General features: G+C 43.0%; 1 protein-coding gene and 1 long non-coding RNA gene across 10 annotated transcripts in view; one reads left to right on the top strand and one right to left on the bottom strand.

Annotated features, from left to right (window-relative positions):
• The window catches only part of KCNN2 (potassium calcium-activated channel subfamily N member 2), a 79065-nt gene extending 77361 nt beyond the window's left edge, over positions 1 to 1704 (bottom strand). For 3 of the 6 annotated variants that reach the window (XR_013943510.1, XM_080573958.1, XM_080573959.1), the window contains exons 1-3: positions 1617 to 1704; positions 188 to 1308; positions 9 to 104 (exon numbers count right to left, since the gene is read on the bottom strand). Coding sequence is in view for 3 of the 6 variants with exons in the window: in XM_080573958.1 (XP_080430084.1) it covers positions 9 to 104; positions 188 to 1308; positions 1617 to 1638 (1239 nt within the window). In the remaining 3 variants the exon portion in view is untranslated. Of the gene's footprint in view, positions 1 to 8; positions 105 to 187; positions 1309 to 1616 lie in introns of those variants that run through there. The other 3 variants (XR_013943511.1, XM_080573957.1, XM_080573960.1) reach the window with 2 other exon arrangements.
• Positions 1705 to 1713: 9 nt separating this feature from the next.
• LOC308185620 overlaps positions 1714 to 14922 on the top strand; it is a 39434-nt gene continuing 26225 nt past the window's right edge. Inside the window, exon 1 of one of the 4 annotated variants that reach the window (XR_013943513.1) lies at positions 1714 to 1850. This is a non-coding gene — a long non-coding RNA (uncharacterized lncRNA). The remainder of the gene's footprint in view (positions 1851 to 14922) is intronic. The other 3 variants (XR_013943514.1, XR_013943515.1, XR_013943516.1) reach the window with 3 other exon arrangements.

Raw genomic sequence — 14922 nt, 5'->3', positions numbered from 1 at the left:
AGCATTACCTGGATCTCCCGTGCGTGGTACACGATGATGAGCCCGAGCAGGATGATGGTGGAGAGGCTAATAAGGCATTTCAGAGCGAGGGAATACAGCGACTCCTGCAACAGAAAGACAACACGGACCCTCAGACACACACGACACGGGGACCTAGGGTGGCGTTGGGGGGCTCGGGGCCCGGTACCTTGGTGTAGGCGCCCCAGGACAGCTCAGTCTCGATGACCATGACCACGATGCCGAACATGCCAAAGATGAGCGCGTAGTCGCTGAGGCGCTTGCGCTTCTCGAAGAGCGCGCGGCGGTGCCCCAGCTTGTAGCCGATGTTCTGGTTCTTCTTCTTGCTGGGCTTGCTGGCGCCGTTGTTGGGGCCGCCCGGGCCGGGGCCGGGGCCGGCGGGGCCGTACAGGGCCAGGTTGTTGGAGTTGTTGTGCTCGGGCTTGGACACCACGATCTCGGGGGCGGCCGAGGAGGAGGCGGCGGCGGGGCTGGGGAGCGGCGGCTGCAGCGGCTGCGCCTCGGAGTCCATCTCGTGGAGGTTCCTGCGGGACGAGCTCAGGTTGCTGAGCGGCCGCATGACGCCGCCGTTGTACCTGCAGCTGCTCATGGCTATTTCGGTGAAGGGGTTGCTCTCCCGGCGCTGCTGCTGCTGCTGCTGCTGGTGGTGGTGATGATGGTGGTGGTGGTGGAGGTGGTGCAGGTGGGTGCTGCCGCTGCTGACACTGCTGCTGGGGCTGGCTGCCTGCTGCTGCTGCTGCAGGCTGTGGCACTGGTGGTACTGGGCGAACTGGTGCGGCTGCCTGCCATGGCTGGACGGCGTGAGCTCGCTGACGTTCAGCTGGCTGCCCTGCCGGGACGAGGCGGCGGACGACAGCGGCGACGGCTGCGTGCGGAGGGCGAGGGGCGACGAGGCGCGGAGCAGCAGCGGCAGCTGGTCCCCGGCGGCGGCTGCCGCAGCAGCCCCGTAGTAGGCGCAGTTGTTGCACTGGAGGCACGGGCTCTGCTGCTGCTGCTGCTGCTGCTGCTGCTGCTGGAGGCTCGCCTTGTCCGCCGGCGGGCGCTGCTGCTGCTGCTGCTGCTGCTGCTGCTGCTGCTCGGGGCCGAAGCCCGGCGGGAAGTGCCGCGGCGCCTCCATGCCGGGGCCGTTAAAGCCGCCGCAGGACCGGGCGGTGGTGCACCCTGCGCAATGCGTGACGGTCGGCAGGGGAGCGTCCTGCTGCCGCCACCACGGGCCCATCCCGGCTCCCGTAGAATCCGGGCGGCGCGTCCCATTGGTCGGGCCGACCAAAACAACGGGCATCACGTCACCTGCGGGGCGGGCGGGGGGGGCGGGGGGCAGCGGCGTGAGGCGGTGGGGGAGGCGCCGGGACCCCCGCCACGCCACGCCCCCTCCCCCGGGGCCACGCCCCCTCCCGGAGCCACGCCCCCCCGGAGCCGCGTGCCCGCCCTATAGCCCCAGCCTCCCGTGGCTCCGCCCACCCGGTAGCTCCGCCCAGTCCGTGGCCCCGCCCCCGGAGCCCCCCGCCGGGGGATGCCGGGGCCGCCCGGGGCTTCCCGGGGCCGTCCCCCCCTCCCCCTTTCCCCAGTCCCCCCCCTCCCCGTCCCCGTCCGCTCACATCTGCGCCGCCTCCGGAACATGGGCGCCTTGCCGTGCCGTGCCGTGCCGTGCCGTGCCGTGCCGTGCCTTGCCGCGGAGCTGTCCAGCGCCGCCCTGCAAGACACAGCGGCACACGATCGGCACCGGCAGGCACCCCGCGGGGGGAGCGACCCTTCCCCTCCGCTGCCCCCCAACCCACCCCCCCCGCCCCGGTGGCAGAGGGGAGGCTGCTGAGGAGCGGACCGCGGGGAAGGTAAGCGATTTGATTACAAGTGGGCTAACTGCAGCCCAGCTCGGAGCATAGCGCGGGCCCCTCTCGTTGTCTTTATTTTTCTCCATCAGGCCCTTAGAGGCTGAGAAAACAGCAAAAATGTAAGTTTTTTTTTTTTTTTACACCCTTGCCTTCTCCCTAACATTAAACACAAAATTTGTGAGCGCTTTCTGGGATAAAAGCCCGCATCCGTGTAATTTCCGTGCTTCAAACAACACCCGCTTCCTTTGAAACTACAGACTGCATTAGGAGAAGCAAGCCGAGGTGCCCTGCCTTGGTAAGAAGCCCAGGGAAGCACTGTCAGGAAGTTTTTATATCTCAGGTACCTCCTCGTTAGCCCAGGTGTACCTTTTAAAACAAGCACGCCCTGCCCACGCACAGTCAAACAGCCCTCGTTAATGTAGCGCACACCATGGGTCCAAAACGTAGGTGGACCAAAAATTCTTGAATTAACAAGTATCACCATAGGTTATTCTGGAAAAGAGCACCCACGGTTGGAGTATACATAATATACAGCAGCACGAGGCCTTGTGAAAATACCAAATTCCTTCAACAATCAAGTTTTGAACAAAAATCCACCAACACATTCCTACATGAATGATAAAGCACTTTCCAAATACATCACTCCGTGGTTTTAAATTATACCATGGCACTAACGTGTAATTGGATGATCTCCATCACAGCCAGTTCTCCTGAGCACCAGAGTCACACACACACACACAAGTAAATAAATAAAAATAAAACGAAGCTCATATTTTAAAGGTGAACAGGACGTTTAACACTGCTTCACGTCTTCCACTGTTTGCTTGCAAAAGCATGGTGCTGTAATTCCATCTCAGTGATTCTGTTTTGCCTGTGTTTTCAACCACGTGAATCGCATGGATCTTAAAAATTTTAGGGAGCCTGTGCTTATATCACTGTGTAAATAAAGCTCCTGCACAGAGCTGCTGTCCTGTTGTTATGTTTTCTGAAGTAATTTAAGCTTTAAATGTTCTCAGGTTTCATCTTTGCTTTTCTGTTCATGTCATGTCCTTCGTATTCAGTTAGGGGTACTTGCATGTTGTCTTTAACAGAAGATCTCAGGACCTAGTTTCCCATAGCAGATTTTTTACCAAATTTGTAAATCTCCATGTTTTACTTAGAAGTCACTGTGCCTATGTCCTGTATTTTCATCTAGTCTGGTCATGCAAGGTTTTATGAAATTGTGAAGAAAAAATTGATCTTTTTAAAATCTTGATAGACTAGAAATACATGATAGTTGTGTTCTGCATGGGGAAATGATTGCGTTTATTTTTCTAATTCATACATAACAATTACAAATCCCAATTTTAATATATCTCCTGTTGATAATCACTTTCATATGTAGAACTGGCAAGGGCACACTGCTGCTACTAGCTTTTGGAGATCTCATCTGTTTGCTTGATTGTTTTATTATGCAAATAAAAAAATGAATATTCCTGTGTTTAACACAAGAGGTCATACTAATCACACAGCATGTTATAAAACTAATCTGCTGGAGGTTTTATTTCAGTTCTATTGTACAACCTGGGATATCACAGTCTCAGAAGGTCTACAGTAAGAACTGGTGAGAATTTGCTTCTTCATATCTAGGGAGGTAAACCTTCCTCTCTGTGACATTGGCAAATGAGCTGAGATAAAAAGATGTTATTTAATCTAGCATATTCCCTTTTAAAGTATTTTTAAAATTCACTTTTAAAAATGAATGTAATTAATTTCAGAAATAAAATATATTCTTCACTTGAATTGAATTGCTATATATTCACTTACATCACAAATAAATTAGCATGGGCAGCTCAGAACTACTGAAACATACTAAAACAGTAACAGTGAACCAAATGTTATCTGTTTGGGCTTGGAGGCTTTGTTTTTTTTTCTACCTTTTTATTATATACTGGATGGAACTGCTCTTCTTACTGATCTTACTGATTATCGTAGGTCCTGCTGCTGTTTTGCCAAAGAGGCTGTTTTTACACTTATATGTGCATCTGTGTTCATGCTTGCACATGCATCTTTGTATAAAGTAAGAGACAATTCCTGCAGATCTCATGTAGTAATTATGATGATTGGAGATGTTTGGAGAACAGATATTTTTTTCTAAACCCACTAACTGCGAGAAGAAAATAAATTCTGTGGAACAAAACTATCAGTAGCAGGACAGGAAGCTCAGCAGACACAGGAAAAATTAGATTCTTGGGAGGGAAAAAACACTATGAAATATTTGAAGTGACAGCTAATGGCTAGTGGTTTCAAAAGCTCACATAACATCCAGTGAAGATACAACACCTACAGGCTACAATAACAGGTATTAGAAAGCTATTTTGGCTGCTATCCTATTGCCACCATACATGCCAGGCTCCTGCTAAAATCACAGAGAATTCTGCACTCATAAAAATGTCAAAGGATATAGGAATATATTAAGAAGAAGGAAACAAAATGAATGAAAAAAAGCTAGGAAATTCCATTTTGTATCAGTATTTTGCACTCAGAGTGTGTTCTGCATAAGGCCCAGGAGTTTCTAGAAAGCACTAAAGGAAACAGTCTCGTTCAGTTCGCAAAAAACAAGGGGGCACATAGCTGAGCGTACACACAGCAGATGCCTTTCAAGTGGAAGCAGAGTCACAGTAAGAAAAACAGAGGTAACGCAGATAGCAATAGGATATCAGAAAATCATTCAGAGGTACCCATGCAGTTCTAAAAATGCTTTGTGAGACCACAGCAAAGCAACCGCAGTTCAGCTGCCAAGGCGATGAGATGTGAACTACCCGCATGAGCCACATGTGTAAGTTACCTTTCGCATACCATCTGGCAGAGCTTTACCCACCAGATGGCTCTGACATTCACCCAGCAGCTTCCATCACACAGTTGTGATCGCGAGCTGGCATCCCACCCCTGCTGCACCTCTGCTGATTCCAGAGGCCTTCTGATAACATGCCACAATAGCAGGAGAAGGAGAAGAAATACCGCATGATGATTCCGTGCAGTATATACCAACATATCAGAAGGAAACATACTTTACAGCTTCTGCTTTTGATTTTATACTCTTCCACTAATCTGCATGTTCTTCTGCTCCTCCAGTGTATCACCAGCAGACATGCAGATTCATTCCAGTTCAAAACCTTCACCTGTTACAGGGGACATTTTGGATAACCAACAGATTTTCAAAAGTATGTACGCCGTAATTCTTGGGGGTGCTGCTTAAGAAATGCATAGAATTGCTACATGCCTTTCCAGTCAAGGGAACCTCAAGGGATGGGCTTTTTCTTTTTAAATTAAAAAGTATATATATTAGTACTATTAAACATTGAAAATATAGGAAGGGATCCACAAAGCAGCTAGGAAAAGTGTTTTTTCCTTAAGTCAGTTCTCCACCCTTTTTGGATATTATTATAGTACTTTGAGGTCACACAAGCTTAATGACTTTCTTTCTCGTCCCCACTTTTTTTTTCCTTTTTTTTTTTTTTTCTCATTATGGAGATACTGCCACCTACAAGGAATTTCTCATCTAGCTAATTGTATCAGTGTTAATACGATCTTTCATGGCCATTGCAGGTGCTCAGCAGGTGACTATTACATTATTTTTAATCTGACTGCAGTTTTGAAACAGACCTTTAACTCAGCACAGTTACTGAAATTACAAGATCATGCGCTGTTTCTATTTCAGCCTATGCAAATACAGAGAGTGACTTCAAGCGTGTGGGGGTTAGCAAGTGTGTAAGCTTACTTTTAACTTCATAGAATCCTGTATTTGAAAAATTTCAACCCATTAAGACCAGTGAGAGTGCTTGCATCTAACTATAAGATTGGCAGTGCACAAGTTGATGTTAGCTGTGCTTTTCGTCTCCATAAAATACGTCACTTCTAACTCATGTAGCAATTGATTCTAAATAACTACATTTCATTTGCCCATATTTGAAAAATACTAAATAAGTTTTTGCATTGGTACTTTATCATCAGTGCTTCCATTTTACCATCAGAAAGTAGCTACTATGGATTTGCAGTGGTGTTATATTTGGAAAGTTCATACTAGTTTTCTTAATAACATGATCCTCTACTAGTCTATGAAATGTGAAAGATGGACTTTGCTTTTACCAGATTGTAAATGTGTGGCATATATGGTTGCTTTCAAAGCTTAAATCCACTGTTGGTTCTTACAGTCAGCAATCTTCCGAAATCAAAACAGGAACTGGAAAGTTGCTTACTTGGTTGTGTTTTCTGGGGGCTTTTTTGTTTCTGCAGTTCTGATTCATGGAAAGACTTCGCAACTTCTACAGCACATTCAAATCCCATAATTCTGTTTGCTTGTTGTTGTCACAATCATACCTAAAGCCTTTTGGATATAGTCAGAACACATTCAAATATAAGTTCATGTAGTGGTCCTGTTTGCAGAAATCAGCCCCGCCAGGTCAGAGCATGGAAGACAGGGGAGAACTCCGCTGCTCAGCTGGTGTCAAAGGAGGTGGTTATTAAGGAAATCTCTGCCTCAAGCTGGCTCTGGTTTGATAAGCGTGGCAACTGAACCACTTCGTGAAGTAATATTCCAAAAAGGTGCAGAAAGTTTTACAAAATTTTTGTTCTCAGGAGTGTACTTCTTCTCACTTCTCTCCTTTGTTCCCTATTTTTCCATACTACTCAACCAACAATTAAATGTGTTTTTTGAGGAAAAGACTAGAAAGTTCTAATTAAAAAAAAAAAGTGTAAAAAGATAGGGATTAAGACTTTTCACATAACCCATAAAATCTTACCCCATTCAGAAGACGTTTCTAAAGAATTAAACTTCCAACATTTCAGCTGGGTAACAGACACCTCAGCAACCCAGCTTACAAGATTAGTATCTCTTGTATTGGTAGAGTGACATTTTAAAATACAAGTGACACTAGATTGCTTAAAAAAGTTAGGATAAACAGACAATTTCTCTAAAGAAAAACTAACTTTTGTCATTCTGTCTACAACTAAACACATTCAAAATGTATTCTCTACAGAGGAACTACATTCAAGTAGTCGAGACAGGAAATATACAAAAAAAATGGTTTCTTCACTCCTGACAGCCATTTTAGATTCTTCATCTTTTTGGAAGATCAAAATAAGGAGTAAAATGGAAAGATCTAGATTTAATTAGGAAATCTCTGCTCTAACTATTATAGAGCATGTCCTAGAAGTTCTTAGACTAATTTTCCCAATATTAAAAATGTATCAGTGTTCAAGCAGGTCTGAATAAAGCGAGTTTTTTGATTGCATTGAAACCTCTTCTCTGGATAAGAAAGATACCCATAGACATGGAGGAATACATTGTCCCTTTTGTGATCATTACTGCAGAACAAATGACGTACATAGGTAAGAGATCTCTCTGTATTGCCTTGGAAATGGCAGTGCAGATGTCTGACAGTGTTGAGAGCAGCAAGTTGTTGAACTCTCTGTCACATGTTACTCAGTAATGCAGACAGTTTCTTTTTGAGGACACAGTTCTGCTGTTCAGCCAGACAGTATTTTCCCAAAGGATGTAGATGTAACATCTACCTCTGCCTTCACACACCTCAATTCTAGGCACCACTACAGCATCCAAACACATGAATTAGAGGGATGAACAAACCAGTATGCAGAGACTGTGCTAGTCAGGAATACAAACTGAGGATAGGGATGCTTCTTCAAGACCAACATGAATCTCCTATTCAGGTTTTGTAGCCTGGAACTCTCTTTTCATGGAGTAGGAGCCTAAGCGTTTTCTTTTAAACACCATCAGCCATTATGTTCTCTTCTTAAATGTCAGCTAGGTGGTCCTGGGTGCTTCTCCACATATACATGGTAGGGAAGAAAACATGATCTTCCTTTCTGTCAGCCTAGAAAGACTGGCACACATACTCCATCTGAGAGAGTGGGCTCTAAAAATCAAGCTCTAATGTAGTAGAGGGATGGGGCAAATTATCATTATTATTATTTAACAGTAGTAGTAGTCGTAGTAATAGTATTTTATTACTACTGTGTGATACTACATGGTTTTTGGTTTGAACCCATCAGCAATCAAAAGGAAGTCCTGACTCTGTTTTGATCAGAATCTACACTTCCTAATTCTCTGGCTGAAAAATAAATTATCCACAGAGTTTTACTCCTTTCAACTTGTTCAACTCTGTTTCAAGTGTAGTATTTCTATTTCTACAGGCAAGTATTTACACAGACCAAATGCAGGTGCCAAAGGATCTTTGTTCATGTCCTTGTACAGAAGTATCCCTTTGCGGATATAAACGTACATCTTATGAAATTACAGGTGTGATTTTCTCATGAAACACAGTGGCTTGCATTTGCAGAAAGGTGGCTGCTGTATTGTAGGCACAAATTCTGCCGATACATTTGTGTCTGCAAGAGCACCTGTAACTTCAGGACTGCAAGTAGACTGGAAAGTGAGAGGTGCTAAAACAGTGAAAATGGATACACGGTTCTCAAACTGGAGGAAGAATTGGCACTTACATCTTGTATGAGTTAAAGTGTGAACTTGCATGATAATGCCCGCTAGTAAGCTCACAAATAATGTTTTTGTAAGTAGTTAAAAGCAATTCAAGTGGATCAGTATTGCTCATTAGTCTCTGACCTTCAATATAAAAGTAATACATGACAACAGAGCTAGAAATGAAAACAAGACAGCAGTCACTATGAAGGAATACTGAAGCTGTAGAGATGAACTATGTGAGATGGAAAGCATGAAAATGGGGGATAAAAGAAAAAAAAAAAAAGCTGCAATTCCAAAATAGAAGTGACAGCAGATGTTTAAAGAGAGAGAGAGAAACTGAGATATGGGAATTGGAAAGGGTAATTACAAAAATGAGAGGTGATGTTTTGGCCATCATACAATACACGTACAAAAGAATTTGTCTAAATTTGATGTGCCACCAGCACTGAATTTCTTAAAAAGCAAGAATGTCAGTAATTAAATGCCAATGACAAATTCTGGGAAGAGATTTTATCCTTGTAGAATGCGAAATATCATTTTGGCCTAAGTCCTGAACAGCAAAAGTTGGCTAGCTGGTGTAAGATACATGCTCTTTTAAAGAGCAGTTCTACCGGAGAACTCATCATCATTGCAAATGGTCTGTGTCCTCAGGAGATGGCTGCAGCACCCTCCTCTTGTGCTCAGTACGGCAGATAAGGCCCGTGAGCTCTGGGACTGCCCCTCCTTGTAGCCTGTGCCCAGGACCCAGGATTAGACGAGTAGCTGTCCCCATAGGGGCTAACCAGGGACTCTGTAGGCTAAGGAGTGCTGAGTAGGCAGCAGTAGATAGAGGGGTAATCTGCTTCACACACCAGTATTATGAGGGCAGGGCAACGGGGACACATTCAAGCTGACTTTAAAGGACTTGGGTCAGAGAAGAAGCCTGGTGGCCATTGCAGAAGGCTTAGACCGTGCTGCTTATCGGATGCTGCTTATCGGGACAAGCAGAGCTCTGCTGCTGGGGCCCCCTCCCAGCGCTCCCCGCTGCGCAGCAGGCCTCAGGGAGGGCCTGCGCATCTGATCTCAGCCTGCTTCCTAATAGCTTTGGCAGCGATGGCTGTGAGATAATAGGTCTGATCTCCCTTATGAGATCTCTTTTTTTAAATGCCAGATATAAATCTAAATTGATACCCAAGATGCCATTTAATCTCGCTCAGTTGAAAACTCAGGTTTACCAGGAGAGTAATTTGAAAAGGTTTGCATTTTATGGAAAAGAAGCCCATTATAAATTTTGAGTATTCTCATTTCTGAAATTTCATGTACTTACCACTAACTTTTCTGGTAAAAGAGAGGACAGAAATCCTGTTCTCTTTTTTTTTTTATATATATAGCATATATTATTTCTAGGTCCTTTTATTTAACATTCTGGGTTGTAAATATTTAGAAGACCACTCGGAAAAGCTATGAAGTGAGATGGGCAGGTAGTGTTTTCTCACAAGTGTTTTCTGTCCCTTACCAATGAAAATTAACCTTTTCCCAGCCTCCTTTAGCACTAAACCGCCCTTCTTGAAAGGAAATGTCACAGTGCAGCACTTCAGAGAAGAATGCTGCAGCATTGCCTTCAGTTAAAAGTCATTAAACTGTTCTCATGGTTATTCTTCATCCTGTTACTTATGCATCTCCAGTTGTGACTGCATATTGAAGCGTTTCACTGAGCTACCTGCGGTGACAGGCAATATTCCTACATCAGGTGACTTTGTATGAGAAGACTAAAAATTGTTTATTTATTTGTCATTGTTCATTTTATTATTATGTCCATTAAAGCAATAGCTTCCCAGGATTCCCAGCTTTATAACATTTGTTTAAGCCAAGCTTATCTACAACATCCAAACAAAGAACTCATAATTAGTAATTACTGGTCCACCCTAACACCGTTTATCCTTGTTAAGTCATGTACAAAGATTAACTTGGTTTACTTTTCAGGAGACTTTTGAATGTTCAGGTTTTTCTAAATATATGTGTAACAGACCAGTAGAGTCAAGGGGACAGTCTATTGTGCTATACCTATGAAGAATATGGGTTAAGCACTCAGCAAGTTATATCAGACTGTTAGAAGCAGTTAGAAGCAGTGTGCTAAATCATAGCACACTAAATCTTAGGAATTTCTTAGCTGATTTATTTTGCCAAAATGACTATTGGATTAGCTGTTTAGCAATTCTGAAAACTAAGCCAATTACTACACTCCTAACAGTCAGAACCCTTTCTTAGTTTTAGTACAAGCTTTTATCTTTTGGTACTAGGCAGAAGAGGAGGACAAGTAGTCCGGATCTAAAGAAGTGGCACAGTGCCAGCGCAAGAAAACATGAGTCACTTCCCTGGATATAAAGCCTTTTTATATAATAATGTAAACATAACAATGTTTTTCATCAAGTTATGTAGAAAATGGATACTGGGCATGTGTTTAGTGAACCATCTGAGCGGAAAGCATTAGAATAATCAGTAGGTTAGACTGAGGACAGCTGTTTTTTATAGTCGCTTTCATTCTCTTGTAGCATTGCAATAAGAGTATTAAAAAAATACAAACATTAAAATAGATTATTTGAATTATGCTAATTAAGGGGCAAACAAAATATATGAAAAGAGGCAATAAGTGTTTCAATCAGAGGTAATGGAAAAGTGGAAAGTACTTTCCCAGTAGCTATACGAGCGTGGACACAAATAAGACATGCTAAATGAGAACTTTCAGGAAGAACACTAAGAAATTGTATCTAACAGTCAAAGAACTGTGCACAGTATTATTGGGCTTGTTCACCTGCTGCAGAAATTTCATATTTCTGCCTGAAGAGATTGCATAAATATGTTTATGAAATAAACATGTTCTTCTGTGTGTTCTCAGTTATATATGAATGAATGAAACAGGCAAGGAGATTCAAAGCATAAAAAGACCATTTCTACTTCTTACAGAGCATGAATCCTTAATTTAGGTTTATATAGCTGTCTGGCAGCACTTAGGACTTTCCAAAAATAGAAGAACTACCTGATAACAATTTTGTGTAAATCTAGATATTTTTTTTTTGTGCTAGGCAGTAATCCCTGTGCATCCATTTCAATAAAGAGAATCCCTCTTGTTTTAGCAAACTAAAATAAAATGAAAGAATAAGGTCACTGATGAATTTTTAGATGTTTAACAATAGGTATTTAGCTCCAAATAAATAAATAATAGCAATGAATAATCATAAATTAGCTGTGCTTTTTTTTCCATAGCTACTGCATATAGCAATAATATTTATAGCAGTACCATTCCCAGTCCATCATAGACATAAACATGCACTTTTCACAACAAGCTAAGTAAAATTACTCTCCTTTAGCAAGGAGAAAATCAGCACTTTTATAACATCTGTTAAAAAATCTTTTTGTATTGTCTTCATTTTCTCTGAATACCTGCCATCCTTCAGTTTCAGGAGTGAACTTTTTGGGGGTCATTTTTGGCCACCAAATTGCCAGTCTCCAGTCAGTTTTTTCCAGTGATACAGTTTAGCACTAAGTGAACTGGGATGGAGATGCGTCAAAATCCTGATACTTGAGAAATGGCAAATGAGTGAAACACAAAATACCATGGCAAATGAAGAAACTGTTCAAAGAGAATCTACACTGGGAGCTCAACAATACTTCACAATCTTATCTTTGAATCTGTATTTACTTGGTTTTAGAAATTAATTTGAAAAGATGCTCACTGAAAGTAGAAACATACACAATATGTATTCTTGGACACCCTGTCTCATTTCAAGAGTTGCCTGCTTCAAACAGCTGCTCAGTAGCTTTCATAGTATAAGTTACCAGTTCCAGAGAATCGCAGAACCATTAAGGTCGGAGAAGACCTCCAAGATCATCTGATCCAACCATCCCCCTACCACCAATGTCACCCACTAAACCACGTCCCTAAGCACCGGGTCCAACCTTTCCTTGAACACCCCCAGGGACGGTGACTCCACCACCTCCCTGGGCAACCCGTTCCAATGCCTGACTGCTCTTTCTGAGAAGAAATGTCTCCTCATTTCCAACCCAAACCTCCCCTGGTGCAGCTTGAGGCCGTTCCCTTTAGTCCTATCACTGATTATCTGCGAGAAGAGGCTGACCCCCAGCTCCCCACACCTTCCTTTCAGGTAGTTGCAGAGAGCAATAAGGTCTCCCCTGAGCCTTCTCTTCTCCAGACTAAACAACCCCAGTTCCCTCAGCCGCTCCTCATAGGACTTGTGTTCTAGACCCTAGCAGATGGATTTCTTAATCAGGATTTTTTAATTCTCTCTCACCTGAGTACATCTCTACAATAATAGCGCAAAAAGGTGAACTCTGTTACTCTAGAGCATAAATGATTTAACACTAAAATGTTTAACTAGTGAAATTCCTTCCTACTAAATGCCCATTCTGCTCCAGAGAGCATCATTTAACCTCTGCAACAAGAACAAGAGTTTAAAAACTCTGCACCACATCAACAACGGAATTAAATGCTGTATTTCTCAGCACTATAACTGTTCTCCTTCATCCAGGCAGCTAATATAATCCATAACCTTTACTTGCAGATTACAACTAGAAACAGAGGAAATTAAACAGCTGTCTGCCTTGCCTGGTCTCTTGGACGACCCTTCTGTTGTGGGTCCCAGTATGTTGTGTTGTGCTGAGGCTCAAAGAAGACGAGGTACTGAATTACACAATGGTGCACCAGAAGCAATATCACACCAACCAGGGTTCCCTGATTCCCATCCATAAGCTGATTCATCGACTGGAGAACCAAGGAGTGGTCAGCAAGACTCACTTGCCCTTTAATGGTCCCATATGGCCATTGAGAAAGTCTAATGGAGAGTGGAGGCTTTGTTGTGGCTCATCACAAAGAGTTAGTCATCAAACTGGGACATTGAGCGGAAACATGGGAACCTGATCTAGCCAGTAGACAGCTTCCATCTGAAGGATCACAGCACTTTACAGAAGATGCCAATACAGAGTACACTGGATAGACTCCCAGATCCAAACTGTTTCCTGGGGTACAATATTCATCACCACTCTCTACAAGATGCAGGGGTGGTGGAAAAGGTAAGAAGAGGATGCTGTGATGCCTGTGCATACTTTGTGTGCTCAGCACACACCGAAGATGCAGAACAAAGAGCGTCAATATATTCCTCTGCTTGATGAGCTTTAATGTGCATCTTTCAGCTCAGTGCTGTAGCCACTAACCCAGAGGGTTTTCTGAAATGGGACTCTTAATAGAATATACTTTAAACACTCATTAGTACTGGGACTGGAATCCAGGCTTCAAAATCCCAAGTGACTTCCTCAGCCATTAGTCTGTAGAGCTTTGCAATGGCTATTTAATTATTCTGTTCAACAGTAAGAGTAATTGAGAAAACCTTACCCTATATTCTGTCAATTAGAGAATTCAGCTCAGAGGGATTTAAGATTTCATCACACAGAAGAGACAGGTGTCTCCTATGCTAGCGGACATTCGTAGCCCTTAGGATTATTTAATAAGTGAATTTTGGGGTAGTGGCACCTCTGTTTCTGAAGAGGGCATAAGGGGAGGAGAAAAACTGGGTAGTGAGTTATAAAAATGCCTATTGCAGTTGGCTGTGATGGTAAGAGAGGTAGGAGAAATACTGAAGATCAACTGATTGTTTCTTGACAGGCATAGACATAAGGTTGTGGCCTACCCTAACATTATGTGCAAGTCTCTAGTCCTGGGCACCCCCAAAACCAAGGCCTTGAAGCCATGAATCCTGATCTTATGCATTTTAGTAAGTCCCCCCAAAAGTGATCCCGACTGTCATTTTGAATACCTATCCCCTACTTACTGCTTTCTCAGTAAAAGAGGATATGGGGAACACAAATAAAGGAGGGATTAATTGGTCAGTATTTACGTATGCACCTGGATGTTCAAGATGAAATAACGGAATTACAAACAGCAGAATATGTAAACCCTTGCTTAAGACTGCATCAACACAACATAGCTGGGAAATGGCCAATATGATGCCAAGGTTCCTAGGAAGATAAGCGATGCTACAGACCAGTAAACCTGTTGTCTGGATAGCAGAAGTGAGTGAAAACTATAATAGAAGATGGAAGTAATACATACATGGATCACTATGGTTCTAGGGAAGAATCAACATTTTTTCTTGCCCTTGAGGAGGAGCCATATCTAAGAATTAGTTGGATTTCCTTGAAAAAAATGAACACAAGTGTGTTAAGAAAGCAGAAATATTTAATACATTTGGATTTTCAAAGGGCAATTCAGGGGGAACCTGAAATCAAGTTCTTTTTGTGGTAAATAATCAGTACTTCTTTTCCCCTCTGTATAATTTTCCTTAAGCATTAAAATAGACTGCTATGTGGTAAGGCCACACCACTAATATTTACTAAATCATTTTGTTTACTGAGGCAGAATAGTGAGTCACTGCAACAAAACATTTCAAACACTAATTCTAACAGTTTTTTGTTGTTGTTTTTTGTTTTGTGTTTTTGTTTTTCTGCATATCAACTTTAAGATTACATTAATAAGTACTAAGAGGATGCATAGCAGCCCTGATAGGCTTATCTGGTCTTCCACTAAGGCCCTACTGCAAGTAA

This window comes from Anser brachyrhynchus (assembly GCF_964034855.1).
Source record: "Anser brachyrhynchus genome assembly, chromosome: Z".
NCBI lineage: Eukaryota > Metazoa > Chordata > Aves > Anseriformes > Anatidae > Anser > Anser brachyrhynchus.
The sequence above is the reverse complement of the archived record's forward strand: the minus strand, read 5'-3'. Positions and strand labels throughout refer to the sequence as shown.